Source organism: Schistocerca piceifrons, chromosome 2 (genome assembly GCF_021461385.2).
Source record: "Schistocerca piceifrons isolate TAMUIC-IGC-003096 chromosome 2, iqSchPice1.1, whole genome shotgun sequence".
Taxonomy (NCBI): Eukaryota; Metazoa; Arthropoda; class Insecta; order Orthoptera; family Acrididae; genus Schistocerca; species Schistocerca piceifrons.
This window is the reverse complement of record NC_060139.1, coordinates 1,649,381-1,673,414: the sequence shown is the minus strand read 5'-3', so window position 1 is coordinate 1,673,414 and position 24,034 is coordinate 1,649,381. Positions and strand designations below refer to the sequence as shown.

Below are 24,034 nucleotides of genomic sequence, written 5' to 3'. Positions count from 1 at the left end.
TTAGAAACGACGGAGATCATTTTGTTTTATGACTGGTTTTTTGTTGAAACTTCCTGGCAGATTAAAACTGTGTGCTGGACCGAAACTCGAACTGGGGACCTTCGCTTTTCGCGGGAAAATGCTCTACCAACTGAGCTACCCAAGCACGATTCACGCCCCTTCCTCACAGCTGTACTTCTGGCAGTATCTCGCCTCCTACCTTCCAAACTTTACAGAAGCTCTCCTGAGAAACCTGCAGAACTAGCACTCCTGAAAGAAAGGATATAGCGGAGACATAGCTTAGCCACAGCCTGGAGGTTGTTTCCAGAATGAGATTTTCACTCTGCAGCGGAGTGTGCGCTGATATGAAACTTCCTGGCAGATTAAAACTGTGTGCCGGACCGAGACTCGAACTCCCCCAGGCTGTGGCTAAGCCATGTATTCGCAATATCCTTTCTTTCAGGAGTGCTAGTTCTGCAGGGTTCGCAGGAGAGCTTCTGTAAAGTTTGGAAGGTAGGAGGCGAGGTACTGGCAGAAGTACAGCTGTGAGGAAGGGGCGTGAGTCGTGCTTGGGTAGCTCAGATGGTAGAGCACTTGCCCGCGAAAGGCAAAGGTCCCGAGTTCGAGTCTCGGTCCGGCACACAGTTTTAATCTGCCAGGAAGTTCCATATCATCGCACGCTCCGCTGCAGAGTGAAAATCTCATTCTGGGTATTATCGTACTGTGTGGAGCTGGTTTCACGATAAGCTCCACGACAGACCGTTTCGCATTCCGTTGCACGCCATCACACTGCATCAGTTCCCACTACTCCGTTACACCAACACTATTGTCCGTGCAGCCTTTATGAGTGGATACGTGGGTGAAAGTCCAGCATCGTTTGTAACGCCCAAGGAGATCTTGCTGGTGCGAACCTTTTGTGATTCACGTTGGCGCGTCACTTTCATTCAGTTTTCATGGGTCAAGTTAGTAGTTTGTTTTGAGCATTTCTTGACTGTCGATGATGTCAGTTTTGTGAAATGTAATACATAAATACCATAGAAGGTTGATCTCTGCACCTCCCGGACGCTCATTTACTGTCGCCCTGTTGTGTCATTAGCACCTAATATTTTTCCTGTCATAACTGTTAACACAACGCTTTCAAATGAGCCTTAATGAAGACTGGACTAGCGTCCTCGAACTCAAGGTGTCCCTTGTAAGCAGCGTTAATTTTCTTTCCTTGGCTGGCTCTCGATATAACATTTTCCGGCATAACTTAAAAAAAATGAATGTTGCTCATATCCTTCGAGCAATATCGTGATTACACCTGTGGGACGCTAGCTCAATAGGACAAGTGTAGGAGATGAGTTAAAAAAAATAAAAAGCTTCACAAGGAATTAGCTTGTTACTATTGTACTGTCAATCGTATGAACTCATAAAAAATCAATCAACACGAAGTATTGAAAAATTTTAAAAAATTAAAAGGTACCTGTTTCTTGCTTAAAAATTTAAATGTGTATTGTTTTTCGTTTGTAATTCTTTAATAGTTCTGTTCTACCTAAGAGTGAGGAAAAAATTCATTGGCGTAAGACAATGTGTATTTTATTGATAAATAGCAGAATACATTACATTTCATCATAGCTGTAATACACACATTAAATCAGCTGTCTTTGTGACATTGTTAGAAAAATAATTTATTACAAAAAATAATGCTTTTAAGTCAATCTGTCCTTAGAGCAGTGTTAACTTAAACTACACTCTTACTCGTTTTGCAACAACAAATCAAATGCTCGTGTGTTGGGCGGGATACAGAAGCTTGTTACTTACGATTCTCCCTATTTTCAGCTTTAAACGCTGGGAGGGCAGTAGGAAGTAGCATTCTGTGTTCGATCGCTGCAACGTTGTCATTTCCCGTATAGAGGCGGCACAACATAATGCTATGGGAGAATGTGCGTTTTGAGAAACTCAGTAGTCTTTACAAATCTACTTTAATACGTTGTACGATAGTGAGCTGTCACTTCTTCCTCTGATAGCCACGGGCACGTATTCTGTGTTCCCAATATCGTTCAAGCAATCGCATTTCATGTGCCCTCATATCAAAAGTCTACCGCGTCAAACACTTGGACTCGGATAAATCCACCACCACAGTCTCATCTGTTATTGTAACGCGTAACTGTCAGAAGTCTTCGTAGGCTACATAAAGTCGTTAACAGCAAGCGGAGAAGTTGCTGTACCGCACACCAGCCGGCGAGTCTTTGTTCCACGGCAACAACGTATATGAACCTCTACTACGCATCATCATCTCCTCTCCACGAACTACGTCCGCCACCGTTCCCCAATAGTACCTATGTTAACCACGTGTCACAGTTGCCACATGTCGACAGCAGTAAACAGAACGTGGAAAACCAATTGTGTGTCGCTGGAGTTCCAGCTGTATTGTGCACATAGGAACTCTGCAATTCATAAAAGGTCAGGGGAGGATCCATTAACCTCATACCCGAATCGCGTACCTCGTTCTTCAGGTAGAAGAGCGCGTTTATGTTTTCGGGCAGACGAGTCTTCTGCACTTTTGAGAAGTACAGATGACAGAGAGAGTTTTCATTCTCGTTTTAACTCTTTGCTTGAACTGTTTCACTCTAACACACAGATTTTTGTCAGTAATTTGAGAAGAGTATAAAGAGACTCGTACAGTACACTAAATTTTGTCGGCTCCGGTCCCGTGCCTTATTAAAGAAAGAAAAGTATTCATTCAGAACAGAACTCTACAATGATGAAATGGGCAGACTGTGCAAACTGAAATATGGCTCTTACATAATTTAAATGCTATCCTTAGCTTAAACATACCTTCCGAATATAAGCTCGTTATTATACTTGAAGCTCGTTGTTATACAGGGTGTTCCACTGTTATAGGCACAAACCAAAGGGGCGCATGGAGAAGAATGAAACAAGGAAATAATCCTAGTAAAGACAGGTCCAGATACCAATTCTTTTCCGATACGACACTGTTAACATCTAAGGCTACGTCTGCACTTTTTGTGCAGTTATATTTAAAATATTTGGTGTATTTTAGACCTGCTGTTAGTGTCGATGAGCTAGGGGATGGTTGTCAAAGTATTCCAGACATGTCTGGGATTTTTTAACGTGTATGGGCTTGTTTTCACTTGAACGGTGGCCATGCCAAACAACTGTAATGTGTTTGCCCTCGTGTATGTATCTGCTGCTTGGATCCTGGGGGACTCAGTTGTGAGGTATTCATGTACTCGGTCGTATATGTTGTACTGGGGAAACCGTTGGTTTCCGGATGTATATTTATTGGAATTATTTACTGATATAATAGTCCTCTTCTCACCCCTGTCGTTTGCACCTATAATAGTGAAACACTTTGTACAAGTTACTTCCTTTGAAAGCTTTTTCAACTTCCTTCCGCTGTTTAGGATATTCCTGACAATAAAGTGTTTTCTTCTCAATTTTGTAATGATAATGTAATATTATTTTTTAGCTTCACGTTGTTATATACCCACAACATGTCTTACTGAAGTGGTTCGGAGAGTGGCCAAGAGAAAATCAAAAATCTGCTGCTGGTTGCGAAATTCGTGTACTAGCGGTATGGCCGGTTTTGGAAAAGTTGTGGAGTTCGGTTACTCAGCAGCTAAAAGTTGTTGAGTTCATGTGAACTGGTTCTACTTTCACTGGGTGTGGTGTGTTGGAAGCATTGAAAACCGTAGCTCATCTGATACCGGCGGTAACACATAAATTATACACAGACCTGTTGGTAGACGATGTTTGCCACAAGCTCATCTCCCTACCCCTCAGGAGTAGAACGTATTAAATCGTAGGACGCCACGTAATTGGTGTCTCACACTCGACAGACTTGAAAAAGCGTAATCTGAGAGACCAGTCACGTCAATGGCACTATCTACGTTCTCTGCTGCAAGCTTTCCCATTTTGCGGAGTCCATGCCATCAAGACACACTATCATCAGGGAAGTCAGAGTCTATGCTGACCTCGGTAATTCAGTAGCACCTAGAGTTAAATGAAGCTATGCTTAAGTGCAAATCACAGAGTGTATGTATCAGGTAGCTTTGGCTCTTCCAATCACTTTTTAATGCCTCACAGTCTGGGACTGATTCCCAGCCAGGCGCCACCTTTGATGGACAGCATGAGGGTGTTCGGCTTGATCTGCAGAGGTACCGGCGTCTTGTCGACCACGCGGAGACTAAACTTGGACAGCAGGTAGATGAGCATCACCTTCAACTCCAGCAGTGCGAACCTCTGGGCTGAAACACGGGTGGTTCATCCAGTGAAGAAACGTACGTAAACTGAATAGCCAGCGCTGCGTACAGGTAAAACTTAGCACACAGAAAAAATGCACGTATTTCCGTAGACATTTCTATTATTACTGATTATCGTAATGAAAACTGCATGCTCATCATGTGGGAAGTCCATCTGTTGAAATGTGGCGTCCACTTAGTTAGGGTTTGAATAATCATATACTTGTAAGCAGATTGTTATGATTTTAGGCAGAGGCATAAAGCAACAGAATGCAATATGCCTGAAGATGGCATAGGCACCCTGAACCCAGTAGCGTTAATGAAAACAGTTCAGTTGCGACTGCGGTGGTTTATTGCTGTTATACGACTTTACTGGTATTCCATGAAGACGTGAAGCACAGTACGAGATGTGCAAAGAAGTCAAACTGTTCATATTATTCACGTGCAACACAAGGAATCGACTTAACATTACAAAAGTATTAATATACTACAACGCTCATTTTAATTATGTCATAACACAGAAATGTTAAATTTGAGTTTTTTATGAAAGCCATCTTCTTGCGGCAGAAGCATTTGACAAACAGAAAAATTTCAGTTCTATATTAAACTTCGCAAAATTAGCCACAACTTATTTCACATGCTCTGTTAGATTTTGCAGTACACTTATAGTTTCCTCCTGTCTGTAGTACTTATTAGCCCTACAAATTCCTCCAGAGGCTATTTTTGCATTTAGCATTGCATTTCAAGTAATGGCAAACGTTATTCTCTTTATGATAAAAAATAACAACATGAAAGGAATTATATAAATAGCTAGGAGTAACAATACCTAAATGAGTCAGAAAAACAGAAATTAGGGTAGAGCTGTAAGAGGAGCGTAATTAGTCAGTGAGGCTGCTGTAGAAGGTGAGGCAGCAGTGTGATGGGATGGGATGGGATGCAGCGACGCGAACAACTGGTTGTAGGTAAGACGAGTATGGTATGAGCCTATACCTTTAACTTACGACAGCTATTTTACATGTACAGGTACGTCTGTTTGGTAACTCAAACACAGCCAGATGATGGGAGTCTCTCTCATAACAAGCAGCTATGTGAGGTCTTTTCTTTGTTTTTTTTTTCAAGAAAACTTTTCATTGGTGCTTGGCAGAACATGATAGTAGTATTTAATAATATTAAATGGGAAAACATTTCCTAATGTTCTGCAAAATTAAATTTGTTTTCTAACGATTCATCTTTCGGGTTCTTAGGCCGACTTCAGGTGACAACCGAATGTCGCAAAAACAGTTAGAAATGATGTGCGACTTAAACACATAATTGATTGTGCAAAAGTTACAAAATTGACTCATAGTGTTTGCGAAGCAAAACATCATAATCTTCTTCAATTGTCACACAGAAATAATTACATTTACTACAAAAAGGTGGAGGGGACAAAGTTTTTAAATGGACATGCATTTAACAGTCGATAAGAAACAAAGCGAATTTTTACAATTTGAACCTAGTATCTATAACTTAATTTAACAAATGGGATAAAGGAAACTGAGTCTGACCACTTGCTATTAAGCTGGCATTCTGTGCCACGTATTCGTGACCAAATAAACCAAACACATGACACACAATATAATATTAAATGATCAGACTCAATTTACTCTTTCCTGTTTGTTAAGTTTCTGTTACAAATACTAGATTCAAGCCATTAATACATCAACTGTTAAATGTATCTCAACATAAGAATTTTGTTCCTCTACCTTTCTAGTTAATGTAATTTAATTTTAGGTTACCAAAAAAGAAAAAAAAAATGTTTCCGTATGTAAACATTAGACGCCATTTTTGTATCTTTTGACGAATAATATCTGTGCAAGTCGCACGTAATTATCATCGCCTGAAGATGACGTAAGACGCGAAAGCCAGTTTGCGACCAAGCAAATATAATTTTGCACAACATTAGAAAGTGATTTCCTATTTAGCATTTAAAAAAGGAAGTTCAGATCAACAGTACATATATGACAATTTTAGTGGAATTAAGATTTCTCTTGAATAAAACTTTGATTATAATCGTTTATGTGATAGTCCTATTTATTATTATTAGAATTAATAGTGTTTATTTTTACGCTGTTGGAAGTCTTAGTACCATTTATAAGAGACATGATCATAAATTAATTAGTACTGGAACTATGCAGTTTTCAAACTAATAGTTTGATCGTGTATATAATTGAAGATCTGAAGTTAATCGTTATTCGTTACACTTAATAGAGGATATTCAGTATGAAGAGTCATATATTGGAAAAGTGTAAGATGGCGAAAGTTTTTTAATTAAACCCATATTGTTTAGTTTCGTCACTGATACTGTAACTCTACTAGTTCTCGTCACAAACTCTGCCTCTAAAGTTCGAATTCGTCTTTTGTCTTTTTACGTTAACATCCAATTTCATTGTCATAAATAAACTGCGGGACTGCACTCCATTTGTAACACTTAAAACTTACTTCGCACTTGGTGTCTCTGATTTCCCTTTATTGTTCCAAATATTTACAAATATTACTTCAGTTTATTACTTATCCCTGCGAAACATAAAGTCATCCCTCAGGTACCGCAAGTGTAAGATTTGTTCAATAGCTGAATTGTCTGAGAGAATCTCAGTAGCTCTAGTAATCTTAATTACGACGCGTTTCGTAATTTTGATTTCATCATTTTACTGGTCGTTGTGACTTACTGTATTTGTATTGGCTTCGTGAGCAGTGTTTTAACCCTTTTTGGATAACTGAGATTGATTTGATTGTAATAATAACAGTCCTGTGCAGTTAGCATTAATGTGTTGTGGCGAGTTTGGTTTGTCCGGTGGAGAAAAATTGATTCTCAGTAACTACAGCCCATTTTAAGTAATTACAGTTAATTTTCAGTATTATTACTTTCCAAATTGTTAGGAATAATACTATGTATGAATAGTCATGGACTGCTTTTTTATAGCTATTTAAATAGTGCACTTTATGCGCATGTTTCTGCGACATTCTGTGTAGTGTACACGTATGGCCGGCCGCGGTGGCCGTGCGGTTCTGGCGCTGCAGTCTGGAACCGCGGGACTGCTACGGTCGCAGGTTCGAATCCTGCCTCGGGCATGGGTGTATGTGATGTCCTTAGGTTAGTTAGGTTTAAGTAGTTCTAAGTTCTAGGGGACTTATGACCTAAGATGTTGAGTCCCATAGTGCTCAGAGCCATTTGAACCATTTTTGTACACGTATGGTACTTTCAGATTAATTAAATCGCTGCTATGCGACCAGTAGCTAAACAGCGGTATTTGTTCATTGTAGACACACGATCGTATATGCCTAAATTATTTTCTTTGCAGTTATTTGGTGAAAAGTTTGGCTCTTCCAGTTACGTTATGATTGGCACTACCATCTAAATTATTAAATCAATATAAACTGTTTCGGCCGAAGTGAGTGCAGAGATGCTGTCACCATCAGCAGCAAGGTTCACACGCTATATCTACGATGCGACTGCATTTTCGGAATCGATGTCTTGTTTTCGAATCTCTTCGTACCATGATCACGTTATCTAAATGATTAACCGATTGTAGCTGTTAGAAATGGCTTCCGAGCAGCAGCTGAACAAAGAAGACAGAATTCTGTCGTCACTCGATGAATTGTATTTAGACGAGACTTGTCGCCGTAACAGAGCTTGTTAACGCGGAAGTGTTCGTTGGGGCTAGACTGGGAGGTAGGAGGTTAGAATGCTGCTTATGGAAGACGTTTTCACAGCTTGACTTTCTCCTGCACTGGGAGGAGAGATGGTGTCTTAAGGTTCGCACAAATGTACTCTAGGTTAAATGCCGAACCTCTCCGCAGTGTCTCATGGAGCGAGGGCATGTGACATTGCGGCCGGTGATCCGTCCATTAGATGATGACGCAAAACTCAGCTTAGTGCCCCCCCCTCCCCCCTCCCCCCGCCCCCTCACACGCGCACCGCACGATATGCATAAGTCGCGGTTCTCAAACTTCCCAATGCACACAACGACAACGGAAGAAAACCTTTCCAGTTAGGGAGCTGAACGCATCACACGGCGTTTCCCAGCCAACAACAAACATTGTTCCTCCGCAACAATTTATAACAACTGCTCATGATTGATTCCAGCAGTGTAGTTTATAGTTCGGCGGGACGCACCGGTTAATTTAACACACCACAGCTGCGACTGGGATCAGTGACCTCCTGGAGTAGCCTCTTCATAATAACGTCGCTAATTGTGATGCTACGCGCATGCGCAGTCTCTCTCGTGGAATGTCCGGATTCGTGGGTCCGTACGATCACGCACTCTTTTATCTTAATTCTTCTGGTTGGTTATTACTGGGTAAAAAATCCTACCGTGACGACCAATTTCCACTTCACGCTTCCGTGCACAACCTAACGTCACAAAATGTAAGTTCATTTGGATGTTCGGGAGCCTTTTTCCTATATAACTTGTTTAGCTGCACTATTTAATGAAACGCCCAAATATAAACAAAGGTATCCTGAACGTGCAGCTGGCTTAATCCTGTTGTGTGTGGTAACCCCCTGATTTCTTATGATCTTTGGGGTAAGTTAACTAGCAGTTGTGGGAGTATCAATAACTGAACTTGTACACCTAACAACGGTGCTAATTAACTTGCTATGCTATGAGGGTCGCCTCAGAAGTTATGCACACTGCAAGACAGAATCGAAGAAAATAATTTATTTCACAAAATACCTTTACAGGCTTTCAGTACAATTTCCATTCTTGCTTATGGCAGCTTCCGAACGTTTTGGCAATCTCTGTACGCCGGATAGGCCATCCTCATTGTTGAGGTGTCTGATTACTGGGATAACCTCACTGCGAGCTTCGTCATTTCTACCAAAACGTTTTCGACAAAGTTGTTGCTTTAGTCTGGGAGACAAATAAAAGTCTGATGGGTTCATATCAGGATTGTGTGGTGGATGGGGAAATAATGAACATCCATATTTGTCGAGCGTTTCTCTCAGTTGTAGGACGATATGCGGTCTTGCATTATCGTGAAGAACCAGGACACAAGCTGCAAGCGTGGAGAGTGGGAACTTTTCCACTTTAACGATTGGGACTTGAGTCGTGGCTCAGGACCTCGTATCCAGATTTGACCAAGAGCAACAATACTTTCAGGAACTGTTCTGCTTCTGCCCGATAACGTTGTAGCAATTCTTCTGCGATTCTTTTGCAAAATCCTTTCTTCTCTTCACTCTAATCATGCGGAAACCATCTTTAACTTTTCAGTTCTTATTCTTTAAACTGAAGGTTCAGCCACTCTGACCTCATACGCGGTTTCCTCGCGTGTCTTTCGTCGATTCTCTCTGGAAACGTCATTAACAATAACCACAGAGGTGTAGTCTGTTGCAGCTGATTGCCTTCCACTTCTTGAGTTGTCCTCAGTGCTTACCCGACCTTCACGGAAACGTGGAAATCACCGTGATCCACTACACTATCCCACACACCCCTCTCAAAGCGTTGTGAATTAGCGTTGGGTCCTTTACACGTAGGTACTCGATTTTGATGTAGGACTGTGCCCACTGCGTGTAATTCGCTCTGACTCGGTTTCAGCTTCCATTTTTAAAACTGTAGTAGTCACGACACAGCCACGCAAACCGGTAAACACATACCCTGATCAGACAGAACATTACGACCACCGACCCGATGACGGTGTAAACCCGTCCAGGCGACAGCAGCTTCACCTGGCGAGGAATGTCTGCCAGCCACACACACGCACATTGCATGTAGTACCGGTGAGCAGGCTGTCCGTGTGTAGAATGGGGAAGGCGCGTGGACTACCTGAGTTTGACTTAGGCCAGATTCTGAGAGTCCTGAGGCTCGGCACGAACATTTCGGGAACTGTACGACCTGTAGGGTGTTAGAGGATTGCTGTGGTGGGTGTCTCCAATACGTGGCGAAACCAATGTCTACATCTAAATCTACGTGATTACTCTGCTATTCACACTAAAGTGCCTCGCAGAGGGTTCAATGAACCACCTTTATGCTGTCTCTCTACCGTTCCACTGTCGAACGGCACGCGGGGAAAACCAGCACTTAAATTTCTCCGTGCGAGCCCTGATTTCTCTTATTTTATCGAGATGATCATTTGTCCCTATGTAGGTGGGTGCCAACAGATTGTTTTCGCAATCGGAGGAGAAAACTGGTGACTGAAATTTCATGAGAAGATCCCGTTGCAACGAGAAACGCCTTTGTTATAATGATTGCCACTCCAATTCACGTATCGTGTTTGTGACACTTTCTCACCTATTTCGCGATAATACAAAACAAGCTGCCCTTCTTTGTACTTTTTCGATGTCATCCGTCAGTCCCATCTGATGCGGAACCCACACCGCACAGCAGTACTCCAGAATAGGGCGGACAAGCGTGATGTAAGCAGTCTCTTTACTAGACCTGTTGCACCTTCTAAGTGTTCTGCCAATGAATCGCAGTGTTTGGTTTGCTCTACCCACAATATTATCTATGTGATCGTTCCAATTTAGGTTATTTGTAATTCTAATCCCTAAGTATTCAGTTGAAACTACAGCCCTCAGATTTGTGTAACTTATCGCGTAATCGAAATTTAGCTGATTTATTTTAGCATTCATAACTTCGCACTCTTCTTTATTCAGGGTCAATTGCCACTTTTCGCACCTTACAGATATCTTATCTAAATCATTTTGCAAGTTGTTTTGATCATCTGATGACTTCACAAGACGGTAAATGACAGCATCATCTGGAAACAACCTATGACGGCTACTCAAATTGTCTCCTATGTCGTTAATATAGATCAAGAATAATAGAGGGCCTGTAACACTTCCTTGGGGAACGCCGGATATTACTTCTGTTTTACTCGATGACTTTCCGTCTATTACTACGAACTGTGACCTTTCTGACAGGAAACCACGAATCCAGTCGCACAACTGAGGCGATACTCCGTGGGCACACAGTTTGGTTAGAAGACGCTTGTTAGGAACGGTGTCGAAAGCCTTCTGGAAATCTAAAAATATGGAATCAATTTGACATCCCCTGTCAATAGCACTCATTACTTCATGAGTATAAAGAGCTAGTTGTGTTTCACAAGAACGATATTTTCTGAATGCGTGCTGACTATATGTCAATAAATCGTTTTCTTCGAGGTACTTCATAATGTTGGAATACAGTATATGTTCTAAAACCCTACTGCAAATCGACGTTAGTGATATGGGCCTGTAATTCAGCGGGTTACTCCTACTTCCCTTTTTGGGTATTGGCGTGACTTGAGCAATTTTCCAGTTTTTGGGTACGTATCTTTCTGTGCGCGAGTGGTTGTATATAATTGCTAAGTATGGAGCTATTTTATCAGCATACTCTGAGAGGAACCTGGCTGCTATACAATCAGGACCGGAGGCCTTGCCTTTATTAAGTGAAACCACGTGCGGTTTTTTCGGGGCTGGCGGTCCCCCTCATTACAGACGTCGGATGTCGAAAGCTGGCAGACTGGTAAAACAGGACAGGCAACTAACATCAGATTTTAATGCTGGGCAGAGTATAAGTGAGTCTGAACACCCAGGGCACCGAACAGTCCTAACAATGGGCCTCCATAGCCGACCACGCATGCGTGTGTCAATGTTAAAGCCAGGACATCGGCAACTATGACCGAAGTCCACATTTGACCACTGGCACTGGACGTTGGTACAGTGGTGGAGCGTTGTTGTACGATCTGAAGAACCCCCATGCCTTCTTCATCGTGTCGGTCGGGGGGCGCGAATCCGTCGTCTTCCAGGGGAACAGCTGCTTGGCCTGTGCTGCAGGACAGAGACAAGCTGGCGGCGACTCCATTGTGCGCTGATGAACATTCACGTGGCCATCCGTGGGTCCAGTTGAGCTCGTACGAGGCACCGTGACGGCCACGGAGTATCGTGCACTGGTTGTAGACCACGTACAGCCCTTCATGACGACCATCTTCCCCGACAGCAGTGGCTTTTTTCGACAAGATAACACGGCACGTAGCAAGACCCAGGAGTGTGATCGACTGGTTCGAAGAAGGCAGTGGTGAGTTCACACTGACGTATAGGTTCCCCGACTGGTCAGATATGAACCAGATCGAACATATCTGGGATGTGACTGAACATGGCGTCAGAGGTCACCGACCCCCACACCGGAATTTACGGGTGTCAGGTGACCTGTGTGTGCAGATGTGGTGCCAACTCCCTCCACCCACCTACCAAAGCCTCATTGCGTTCCCGCTGTTATCCGTGCCAAAGATGGACGAACCGGCTACTAAATGGGTCGTCATGATGTACTGGTTGATCGCTATGTACGACTGTCACAACTAAAATCTCGCGCACAACTGACATTAATTTCAACTCTATAACGCCACCTTAACAATCGGGCATGTGCAGCGTGCAGGACTTTTGAAATGGCCCTCTTATGAGACACATAAAAAACACAGGCCCAACTGAGCGTTGAATGCAGAACCTATTGTTGTCTTCAGTCAGAAAAATTGTTTGAACCAGGTCTCCATGCTACTCTATGTTGTGCACGTGTCTACATACTGCATAACTAACGCAGGACCTATAGGGCGTATAATTAACTGTTACTGCTGCTCTGGCTGTATTCATTTCTCAAGGGGTCACGAAGTAAGTGCAAGTGTAACAGTGGACGAAAATTTTTTGAGAAGACTCCCACCACAGTCATTAAAAATTTTGTACGACTACACTGAATAAGTGGTACGCTGTGCTGGCCTCACAGTACCCTCACACACCTGTCATAAGACTCTAAAGATGCTGCTTAATATTTGTGTTCTGCTACATTCAATGTCAGTTGACAAAATAACAGAGCAATATCTGAGACTAGGCACTCGCAAAAATGTTCAAATGTGTGTGAAATCTTATGGGACTTAACTGCTAAGATCATCAGTCCCTAAGCTTACACACTACTTAACCTACATTATCCTAAGGACAAACACACACACCCATGCCCGAGGGAGGAATCGAACCTCATCCGGGACCAGCCGCACAGTCCATGACTGCAGCGCCTTAGGCCGCTCGGGTAACCCCGCGCGGCTAGGCACTTGCAATTAAACTAAAAAATACATTTATAGTTTAACGAGGATCAAAATAACGTTGCTTTGAATCAGAGCCCCAAGTGAAATACTATCCACTTAAGCGCTAAATTGAGTGCAGCCACATAATGACACCCAGTGTGTTTTTAAACAATTCTGTAGCCACTGCAATAAACACAGTGTAGATGGCTTTGACGTTGCCAGAGTCCCAGACAGTACTTGATAGTGAAGATGACGAGTGAAATACACGTAAAGTGCTTATGTTAGTCGCTTTCATTAAACATTTAAGCATCAATAGTAATAGTGCATTCGAAAATCTGTATGGACGGGTTAATTAAGTTAAATCATAACGTGTGGAGGAGATGAAGACATTAACAGGAACAGAAAATCGCTTACCAATGCAAATACGAGGTCCAACGCCGAACGGGATGTAGGTGAAGGGCTTGACGAGGTGCTTGTTCTCCGGGCTGAAGCGCTCCGGGTCGAAGCGCTCAGGGTCGGGGAAGTACTTCTCGTCGTGGTGGAGGGCGTGCGCGGGGATCCAGACGCCGTCTCCAGGCTCCAGCTGGAGTCCGTCCGGGCAGGTGTCGGTGGCGGGCAGGCGGTACGACTTCACGCACTTACGGTCGGAGGCGGAGCCAGGGGTGTACATGCGCAGCGTCTCTGTGGAAACGGGACGAGCTGTCAGGTCCCACTCACCAGCACCTTACACTCACAACACGGGCTAGGCTACAGGGAAAGCATGCGGCTGAGAAACGTACACAATATATAATCATAAGATGCAGAATACTGTACAACTCACTGGAGGCTGCGTCTGTATAGCAAAGATCAGGTGTCCAAGTAGTTACGATATCTGGTCAAAGGTATGAGAACACCCATTAGTGGAGAGTAATATGGGGCGTGCCCACACTTTGCCTTTGTAACGGCTTGAAATCTGCTACGTACACTTTCAGCAAGGTGTGGTCCTGAGGTCATGAGTCCCCTAGAACTTAAAACTACTTAAACCTAACTAACCTAAGGACATCACACACATCCATGACCGAGGCAGGATTCGAACGTGCGACCGTAGCAGCAGCGCGGTTCCGGACTCAAGCGCCTAGAACCACGCGGCCACAGTGGTCGGCCAACAAGGTGTCTGTGGAGGAATGGCAGCCCGTTCTTGCTCAGGCTACCGCAGAAGGTAGCGATGTTGGACGTTGGGGTCTGGAGTGGAGTCGACGTTCTAACCGATCCCAAAGGTGAGCCACTGAGTTCTTGTACGAACGCTGGTCTGGACGGTCTAGTCCGTTTCAGGAACGTTGTTGTGCGCAAACCACTGCGTCCCAAGTTCTGCTTTATGATAGGGTGCACTGTCGTATTCATACAGTCATCGTCCCGAAATGTCCCTCTACTGCATGCTCTACACAATGCTGTCAAGTGTGTTCATGTCCTTCCGCATTCACCGTTTTGTTGATCGTAATGAGGGGACCACCCACGAAACCCACAGCCATACCGCAACACCACCTCCTCCGTACTTCGCTACATACAAAGGCAGGTAACGTTCTCCAGCCATCCGCCGAACCTAAATAATTCCATCGAACTGTCGCAGTGTGACTCGTAATCCTATATCACTCGTTTCCAGCCATCTGAAATCCATTGCCGTCGCTGTTTACATCATTTCAAGCATCGCTTAATATTGGCCACAAATCTGTGCGGTCTATCAGGAGGTGCTGAACATTGTACAAACTCCTTTTAACTTCCTATGCACAGTCATTGTGCTTGTTAGGCTGCTGGTAGCATTTAAAGAACTGTATTTGTAACAAACAGCCGTACAAATAAACCTTTATCCTCTACTGTTTCCGGTCTCTCAGATTGTCATCACAGGAAGAAAAGGTTCAAATGGCTCTGAGCGCTATGGGACTTAACTTCTGAGGTCATTAGTCCCCTAGAACTTAGAACTACTTAAACGTAACTAACCTAAGGCCATCACACACATCCATGCCCGAGGCAGGATTCGAACCTGCGACCGTAGCGGTCACGCAGTTCCAGACTGTAGCGCCTAGAACCGCTCGGCCACCCAGGCAGGCGGTAGAAAAGGCAAAAACATGAGATGGGAAAGAAATTCACTTTTCTCTTAGGTGGTTCGAAAGTCAACGACTTTACACTAAGTACACATGACAGTCTATCACACAGCGCGACCTTAAACAGCGTCAAATTGGCCTTACAATCGTACACGACGAGACGAGAAGGAAGCACTTTGTAACCAAAGAGTGATTCATTATCCTGCTTTTTTCATGCGACGTTTCGCAGCCGCCCTCCGCAGTGCTCGGCTGGTCCCTGCCCGTCGGCGCTCAAGCGTCTTCTGGTTCGGTCTACCTGTGGCTGTTCCTTTGGGTTTCCCTTTCGCCATAACGTTAGCAACAGTCCATTTTGGCACATTCACAATAGTTGAAATGTTCCAAAAGAAATGTTACTCAAGTTACATCCAATGAATATTCCACATGCAGAGGCACTGAGCTCTCTTTGCCGACCCATTCTTCTATTAGTGCTTCTCTACTGACGACACAATACCCTTGGTCTCCTTTAATAACGGCGGGTCCGCCTAGCGTCACATGTAGTGATCAAATGAGTATTTGTAAACTTGTGGTAAGATCTTACGGCACCAAACTGCTTAGGTCATCGGTCGCTAAACTTACAAACTACTTAATCTAACTTAAACTAACTTTCGCTAAGGACAGCACACACACTAACGCCCGAGCGAGGACCACTATCAGCTTGCACATCGTGGGGTCTGCGCCAAGCTCAAACTCTCTCATCAGCTCTTACCAGCTGAAATTGGGATTGATATGATGAAGCAATGGTTTTCCAGTCGTCGAGGGTCCAACCGATATGGCCGCAAGTCACCTCGGTATACAGCCTGAACAGTATTACACTTTCTTCAGTACATACCCTGGGTGTTCCTTTCACTTGGAATCATGTCTCGCTATTAGGCGCTATCCACTGAGATCCCTCTTGCTAGTAAGTCCTCAATTGAAACACCTTGTTGCGATCTCCCGTAAACACATATGATATCTTCCTAGTTGGCATACGGAGCCATATCGAAGGCTTTCTATATGTCGTCAACGGGTATAGCAAGCACAGCTTCAGATAATTGTTGCTTGCGGAATACGTGATTGTTCCTACACGGATTATCGGTCTGAAAAAGTGTCGCCATAGACTACGACACTAAGAAGTACAATGTCAGCCAAGGAATGCATCATTCCCTTAGGAACTAAGAGGCACTTACGAGTATTGGTTAATGAAAAGCCGCACCAGTTGCTGATTTACTCTTTATTTAAGTACACATTCAGGTCCGTGGACTTAGAGAACGTATCAACAAGTGGAGCGGTCTTTCAGTAACTGATTTTACAGTTGCGAAACATCAGCAGTCTCTAAACGTGGAGAGACTTATAATCTACGAATATACTGTGTCGGATGTGAGTGTGCGGCTTTACAAGTGCATGCTAATTAGCTCTTGTGAAATGCACGCTCTTACAAAACTTCGCCGTGTGGAGTCGGTATCTTCAGCTTACCAGAGACGACCATGTCGAGGTACTGGCTGCCCACGATCTGCTCGTAGCCGGGCTGGCCGCCGCTCTTCTCCATCACCTGGTCCACCTCCTGCTGCAGCCGCCGCTGCACCTCCTCGTTCGTCGCCAGCAGGTAGCTGCAGAACGTCAGCACGCTCGCCACGGTCTCGAAGCCAGCGAAGAAGAAAAACATCGCCTGCGCCGCCACGTCTTCGTCGGTGAGTTCTGTGCCGAGGCAGAACAACACTTTAACATAACTGACAACGATTTAATCAACAGTTTAGAAAGCAACGAAATTCGATAGGCGAGAACAATACTGACGTATTAGTATTCTTTCGCATTGTGGACTGTATGCAGTTTATTCAGTGCTATGAATGAAACTCGTAGTCAGCATCTTTGGAAGCTGTTCCCACAGGCTGAGAGGTGATATGCTTGACCGTGCAACATCGCTGTGTATCAGATCTGGAGATGACGTAACACGGACGCCAGTAACTGCAGCGATGATGTACCACGAAAATACCTCAGCACCTGGCTGTTTGTTATTCGTATCTGTTTCTTATCTAACTGGTTACAGTCACAGTGAGGACGATTTCTTCTTCCGGATACGTCAAAATACACCCAGAGTCAAAGTTATTCGAATGTAATCACAGAAAGCTGACAATTTCAACAGCAATCACTTGAGAAGTGTGTTTTCTTAATATGTGAAAGCGCATTAGCAGTAATTTTTTCAATATGCAAAGTATGCAGTGTGTACAGGCACTCATTTACGTAATCATGTACTCCAGACCCACCAAATTAATTAATCTTAAGGAAGGTTCGTATTCATTTAATTTGTGTGGTGAGTTCTACATCTACATCTACATTTATACTCCGCAAGCCACCCAACGGTGTGTGGCGGAGGGCACTTAACGTGCCACTGTCATTACCTCCCTTTCCTGTTCCAGTCGCGTCTGGTTCGCGGGAAGAACGACTGCCGGAAAGCCTCCGTGCGCGCTCAAATCTCTCTAATTTTACATTCGTGATCTCCTCGGGAGGTATAAGTAGGGGGAAGCAATATATTCGATACCTCATCCAGAAACGCACCCTCTCGAAACCTGGAACCTGGACAGCAAGCTACACCGCGATGCAGAGCGCCTCTCTTGCAGAGTCTGCCACTTGAGTTTGTTAAACATCTCCGTAACGCTGTCACGTTTATCAAATAATCCTGTGACGAAACACGCCGCTCTTCTTTGGATCTTCTCTATCTCCTCTGTCAACCCGACCTGGTACGGATCCCACACTGATGAGCAATACTCAAGTATAGGCCGAACGAGTGTATTGTAAACCACCTCCTTTGTTGATGGACTACATTTCCTAAGGACTCTCCCAATGAATCTCAACCTGACACCCGCCTTACCAACAATTAATTTTATATGAACATTCCACCTCAAATCGTTCCGCACGCATACTCCCAAATATTTTACAGAAATAACTGCTACCAGTGTTTGTTCCGCTATCATGCAATCATACAATAAAGGATCCTTCTTTCTATGGCCGTTAAATGAACTGTTACGTTTGAAAGATAATATATTTTAAACGGTTAGGAAAAGAAATCGTGGTAATAATGTTACATCATCGTTGCTTATTCTCCCTCTAGGGGAGACGGAACGCCATATCTCGTTAATGTTAAATACGAGCCATCAGTCTTCTGATCGGAATGGTGCCGTCCTCGAAGAATTCCGCTCCTGCGCCACCCTCTTCATCTCACAGCAGCAACTGCGACCTACGTCCTCAGTTATTTGCTGGATATATTCCATTCTCCGTCTTCTGCTATAGTTTTTACCCTCCACAGCTCCCTCTGGTACCATGGAAGTTATTTCCTGACGTCTTAACAGATGACCTATCGTCTTTTCCCTTCTTCTTGTCATTGTTTTCCACATATTCGTCCCCTCGCCGATTCTGCGAAGAACCTCCTCATTTCTTACCGTATCATTCCACCTAATTTTCAACATTATTCTCTAGCACTGCATCTCAAATGCATCGATTCTCTTCTTTTCCGGTTTTCCCGCGCTCCATGTTTCACTATCATACAATCCTGTTCTCCAGATGTAAGTTCTCAGAAATTTTTTTATCAAATTAAGGCCTACGTTTAATGCTAGCAGATTTCTTGGCTGGGAATGCCCTTTTTCCAATTGCTAGTCCGCTTTTTATGTCCTCCTTGTCCCGCCCATTGTATTTATTTTGTCTACCTAGGTAGCAGAATTCGTTAACTTCACCAATTCTGATGTTAAGTTTCACTCTGTACTCGTTTTTGCTATTTCTCATTACGATCATCTTCCTTCGATTTTCTCTCCATCAGTAATCCGTACTCAGAACGTTCGTTCCATTCAATAGGTCCTGTAACTGCTCATCGCCTTCACTAAGAATAGCAGTGTCATGAGCGAATATTAGCAACGATATCCTTTCACCTCGAATGTTTATCCCACTTTTGAACCCTTCTTTTATTTCCATCTTTGCTTCTTCAATATATAGATTGAACAGTAGGGGCGAAAAACTACATCCTTATTTTACATACCCCTTTATAATTCGAGCATTTCGTTCTTGGTGTTCCACTCTTATTATTCCCTCTTTGCTTCAGTACATGTTGTTTATTACATGTCTCTCCCTATAGCTCACACCTACTTTACTTTCCTCGGAATGTCGGACATCTTGCACCATTTTACACTGTCGAACGCTTTACGCAGGTAGACAGATCTTAGGAATCTGTCTTGATTTTTCTTTAGTTTTGTTTCCATAACCAACCTCAATGTAACAACTGTTTCTCTGGTGCTTTTACCTTTCCTAAAGCCAAACTGATTGTCATCCAACACATCCTCAATTTTCTTTTCCATTCGTATGTATATTATTCTTGTCAACATATTTATGGGTAATAAAATTATAAACAGCCGACCAGTTGCAATGGATAAAGAATTCTTTACCTAGGTTTCGACAAATATAAATTTGTCTTCTTCAGAAGGTGGCAAACCCTAATTCTAGGGCTATATTTCATTTTGACAAATGGATCTATGCCGACATTCGTAAAAAACGGCGATGGTACATTAGTCCTTACTGATGTAAAATTGCCATCTTCTGAAGAAGACAAATTTATATTTGTCGAAACCTAGGTAAAGAATTCTTTATCCATTGCAACTGGTCGGTTGTTTATAATTTTATTACGTGGAACCGTTGCTGTTGTGCAGCTATGTTTAAAATATTATATTTATGAGTTGTTTAGCTGATTGTCGATCATTTTCGCACTTGTCAGCTCTTGCAGCCTTCGGAACTGGGTGGATGATATTTTCCCGGAAGTAAGATAGTATATCATCGGATTCATACATTCTACACACCAGTGTAAATAGTCATTTTGGTGTCTCTTCCTAGAATGATTTTAGAAATTCTGATGGAGCGTTATACATTCCTTGTTTGATCTTAAGTCAGCCAAAGCTCTTGTAAATTCTGATCCTAGTACTGGATCCACTATCTCTTACCTGTCGACTCCTGCTTCTTATTCTATCACATCAGACAAATCTTCCCCTCCCAGAGGCCTTCAATGTACTCTTTCCCCACATCCGCTCTCTCCTCTGGATTTAACAGTGGAACTCCCATTGCAATCGTAATGTTACCATCCTTGTTTTTAATTTCATCGAAGGTTGTTTTCACTTCTCTGTATGCTGAGTCAGTTCTTCCATTCGCTTAGGAATGAAATAAATGGGAAGCACAGAGAAATCAATGCGAAATGGCTGCTTGGAAAATGTGAAGAAAAAAAAATATATATGTAGCCCTGAATTTTCCTAAACATTTTTTTCCTTCCTTCTTTCATGGATCAGCTGAAGTATTTCTTCTGTTACCCATGGTTTCTTCGCAGTTTCTTTCTTTGCACCTATGTCTTTTCCGACTTCTGTGACTGTCCTTTTTAGAGGCGTCCATTCCTCTTCAACTGACCTGCCTACAGAGCTGTTCTTCATCGCAGTCACTATAGCCAAAGAGAAGTTCAAGCGTATCTCTTCATTCCTCAGTTCTTTCGTATCCCACTTCTTTGCGTTTTGATTCTTCCTGAGTAGTCTCTTAAACTTCAGTCTATTCTTCATCACTAGTAAATTGGGACCTGAGTCTATATTAGCTTTTAGGTGCGTCTTTCAATCCAGTATCTGATTTCGGAATCTCCACCCGACCATGATGTAATCCAACAGAAGTCTTTCGATATCTCCCGGCCTTTTGCAAGTATACCACCTGCTCCTGTGATTCTTGAACAGAGTATTCGCTGTTGTTAGCTGAAATTTATTGCAGAACTCGATCAGCCTCTCCCCTCTCTCATTCTTAGTACCAAGCCCATATTCTCCTGTGACCCCTTTCTTCTACAGCTTCCCCTACAACCGCACTGGAGTCCCCCATGACTATTAGATTTTCATCTCTCTTTACGTAGTGAATTACCCGTTTAGTATCCCCATATACTTTCTGTATCTCTTTATCTTCAGTTTGTGACTTCGGCAGGTATACTTGAACTATCGTTGTCGATGCTTGTTTCCTGTCTATTCTGATGAGAACAACTTCATCTCTGGACGGTTCATCGTAGCACACTCTCTGCTCTACCTTCCTATTGGAAGCCAAGATGGCCGCCGAGTAAGTGACGCCAGGAACCATTTCCAGAAAGTTAAGTGATTTAGACAGAAATGTAATTTAGTTTAACGCCGACAACAAATTAAATACGTGCATTAGTGTATCGTTTAGTCTTACCATTAAAGGTTTGACTTTTCTTTGCGTATTTTTTCAGAAAACACGAAAAGATCGTAACTTCGCGAAGTCGCGCTTAGGCTTAAATTTTGTAAACGTGTTTGTTTCTTGTTTCACGGTAATTTAACTAGTTTATCGGTAACAAATAAGTAAACTACCGTAAATAGCGTATAACTTCATTGTTGTAATACAGATTTCAGAAAACAGCGTAACTTTATATCAGAAACTTGCCTATATACATTTGTTTATAGGCCTAATTCTCGTAACGTTTTTGGAGAATCAAAGTTAAAGTATCTCGTTTAATTGTCCTTTTTTTCATTCCATCGAGTGAAATATATAATAAATAGCTTATATACATTTGTGAATAGGCTTAATTCTTGTAACGTCTTTTTTGATTTTCGGTAATTTAATTGATTTATTCTAACTAAAGTATTATTTTTGCCATGAGTGAGAAGTGCCTGACTTGCCGTAGAATTGTTAGTTCCAGGGTTTGGTGTGATGGATGTAGTAGTTTTTTTCACTGGGGGGACTGCAGTGGCGTGGGTGTTGGGAAAGTGGATCAGACTCATCAGTGGTTATGTAGGATTTGCAGCAGAGATAGGAAGATAGTGGAACAGGAGGGGAAAATTGCTGCCCTTCAGGCTGAGCTAGATCAGGCTAGGGAAGATCTGGACAGGTTAAGGAGGGAGAAGGGCAAAGAGAGGTGGGAAGTGGCAACAGGTAGCAGAAGGAACAGGCCTAGAACTAAGTCTGACAGTTTTGTGGTGAATGTCAAAAATAAGTTTGACCTGTTGCTTCAGTTAGAAACTGATGAGCCTCAAGCAGAGGTAGGTGTAGACAGGACACAACAAACTTTCAATAGGAAATTGAAAAAGAATGTAGGAAAGTCATCGAAAAGGAAGAAAGTTTTGTTGTTAGGCAGTTCTCATGCCAGAGGTGTAGGCCAACTTCTGCAGGGGGAGTTAGGACCAGAATACCAGGTCACAAATTTTTTCAAACCAAGTGCTAGTCTGGATCAGGTGACAGAGGATTTAGGTTCACTCTGTAAAGGATTTAGCAGGGAAGACACCGTGGTTATTGTGGGAGGGCCAGGGAACAGCATCGACAGAGATCCTGGGTACAGTATAGAGTGTGACCTGGTAAAGATTGCGTCGGCATCGAGACACACCAATGTTGAATTTGTATCTGTCCTGAGACGCCATGACCGGCCTCATTTGAACTCTTCTGTTGGGAGAGTTAATTTGGAGTTGGAACGGCTGCTTGGGTCGGGTGCGGGGGCTCATATTGGTGTGGTTCCTGTTGATTATCTCAGTAGGTGGGACTATACCAGGCACGGCCTACATCTCAACAGGAAAGGGAAGGGGAAACTGGCTGGGGTAATAGCAGGAAATTTAAGGGGGGGAGGCACTCCCATGAATGGTAAAATACCAGTGGTTACAGGTGTTGGAGCAGCACCTTTTTTAGGATAGGTAAGACAGAAAGATGTCAAGTTCTATGAGAGGTCAGGATTGAAACAAATCTTCAGTTTAGGAAAGAAATTAAACAGCACAATTCTAGCACATTTGATCACCAATCACAGCTATCAATTATAAATTTTCACCAATCACCAGAAATTTTATCTCCACCAAGTTGTATCTCAGTCCTAGGTAATTCCATTGATGAATTAAAGTCACCCAACCCAGTTGACATAATCTGCCTCTCTGAACACCATGTGACCACTGGTATAGGAACTAGGCCTAAGCACAATGAGAAACTCAGATAGGAGAGTACTGCAAATGTTAGAATAAGGAAAGGTTCTCATAAAAGTATAATTAAAAATAATGTAAGTATATTTCATCAAAATATTGGGAGTTTAAAGAATAAAGTAGATGAGCTTCTGGTTTGTTTAGAAGATTTAGAAGCTGAGAATGAAATAGATGTACTATGCCTGTCTGAGCATCACATTGTTACTGGTATGGATAAGGTAAATGTAAGTGGTTATAAGCTCTCTGCGCATGTAATGAGAGAAAATATGGAGAAAGGAGGAGTTGCCATATATGTCAAAAGTTATCATTGTGCAAAAAGTGTAGAAACAAAAAAGTTTTGTGTAGAGAAACATATAGAAGCATGTGCCTGTGAGCTTAAATTAAATAAAGGCACATTTATAATTGTAGCTGTATATAGGTCCCCATCAGGAAATTTTCATCTATTTCTGAAAAATTTGGACTCCTTGTTGTGCTATCTGTCAGAGAGGGGAAAGCAAATTATTATTTGTGGGGACTTCAATGTAGATTCTCTGAAAGAGGGTAATAGGAAAAATGACCTTGAAGTATTACTCGGTTCTTTCAATTTGACACCCGTTATTGATTTTCCTACTCGGGTGGTAAAGGATAGCAGCTCACTGATAGATAACTTCTTTATAGACCAAGATAAGTTTAACCAGATAAATGCTCAGCCTGTTGAGAATGGTCTTTCTGATCATGGTGC

The 24,034-nt window shown here is 42.8% G+C and overlaps 1 protein-coding gene across 1 annotated transcript in view; it reads right to left on the bottom strand.

The window, feature by feature from the left end:
- Nucleotides 1-1,546: 1,546 nt before the first annotated feature.
- The window catches only part of LOC124775443 (cytochrome P450 9e2-like), a 37,654-nt gene continuing 15,166 nt past the window's right edge, over nt 1,547-24,034 (bottom strand). Inside the window, exons 6-8 of the mRNA XM_047250275.1 lie at nt 16,823-17,044; nt 13,668-13,934; nt 1,547-4,232 (exon numbers count right to left, since the gene is read on the bottom strand). Of these exons, the coding sequence (XP_047106231.1) occupies nt 4,066-4,232; nt 13,668-13,934; nt 16,823-17,044 (656 nt within the window). The 3' untranslated portion in view covers nt 1,547-4,065. The remainder of the gene's footprint in view (nt 4,233-13,667; nt 13,935-16,822; nt 17,045-24,034) is intronic.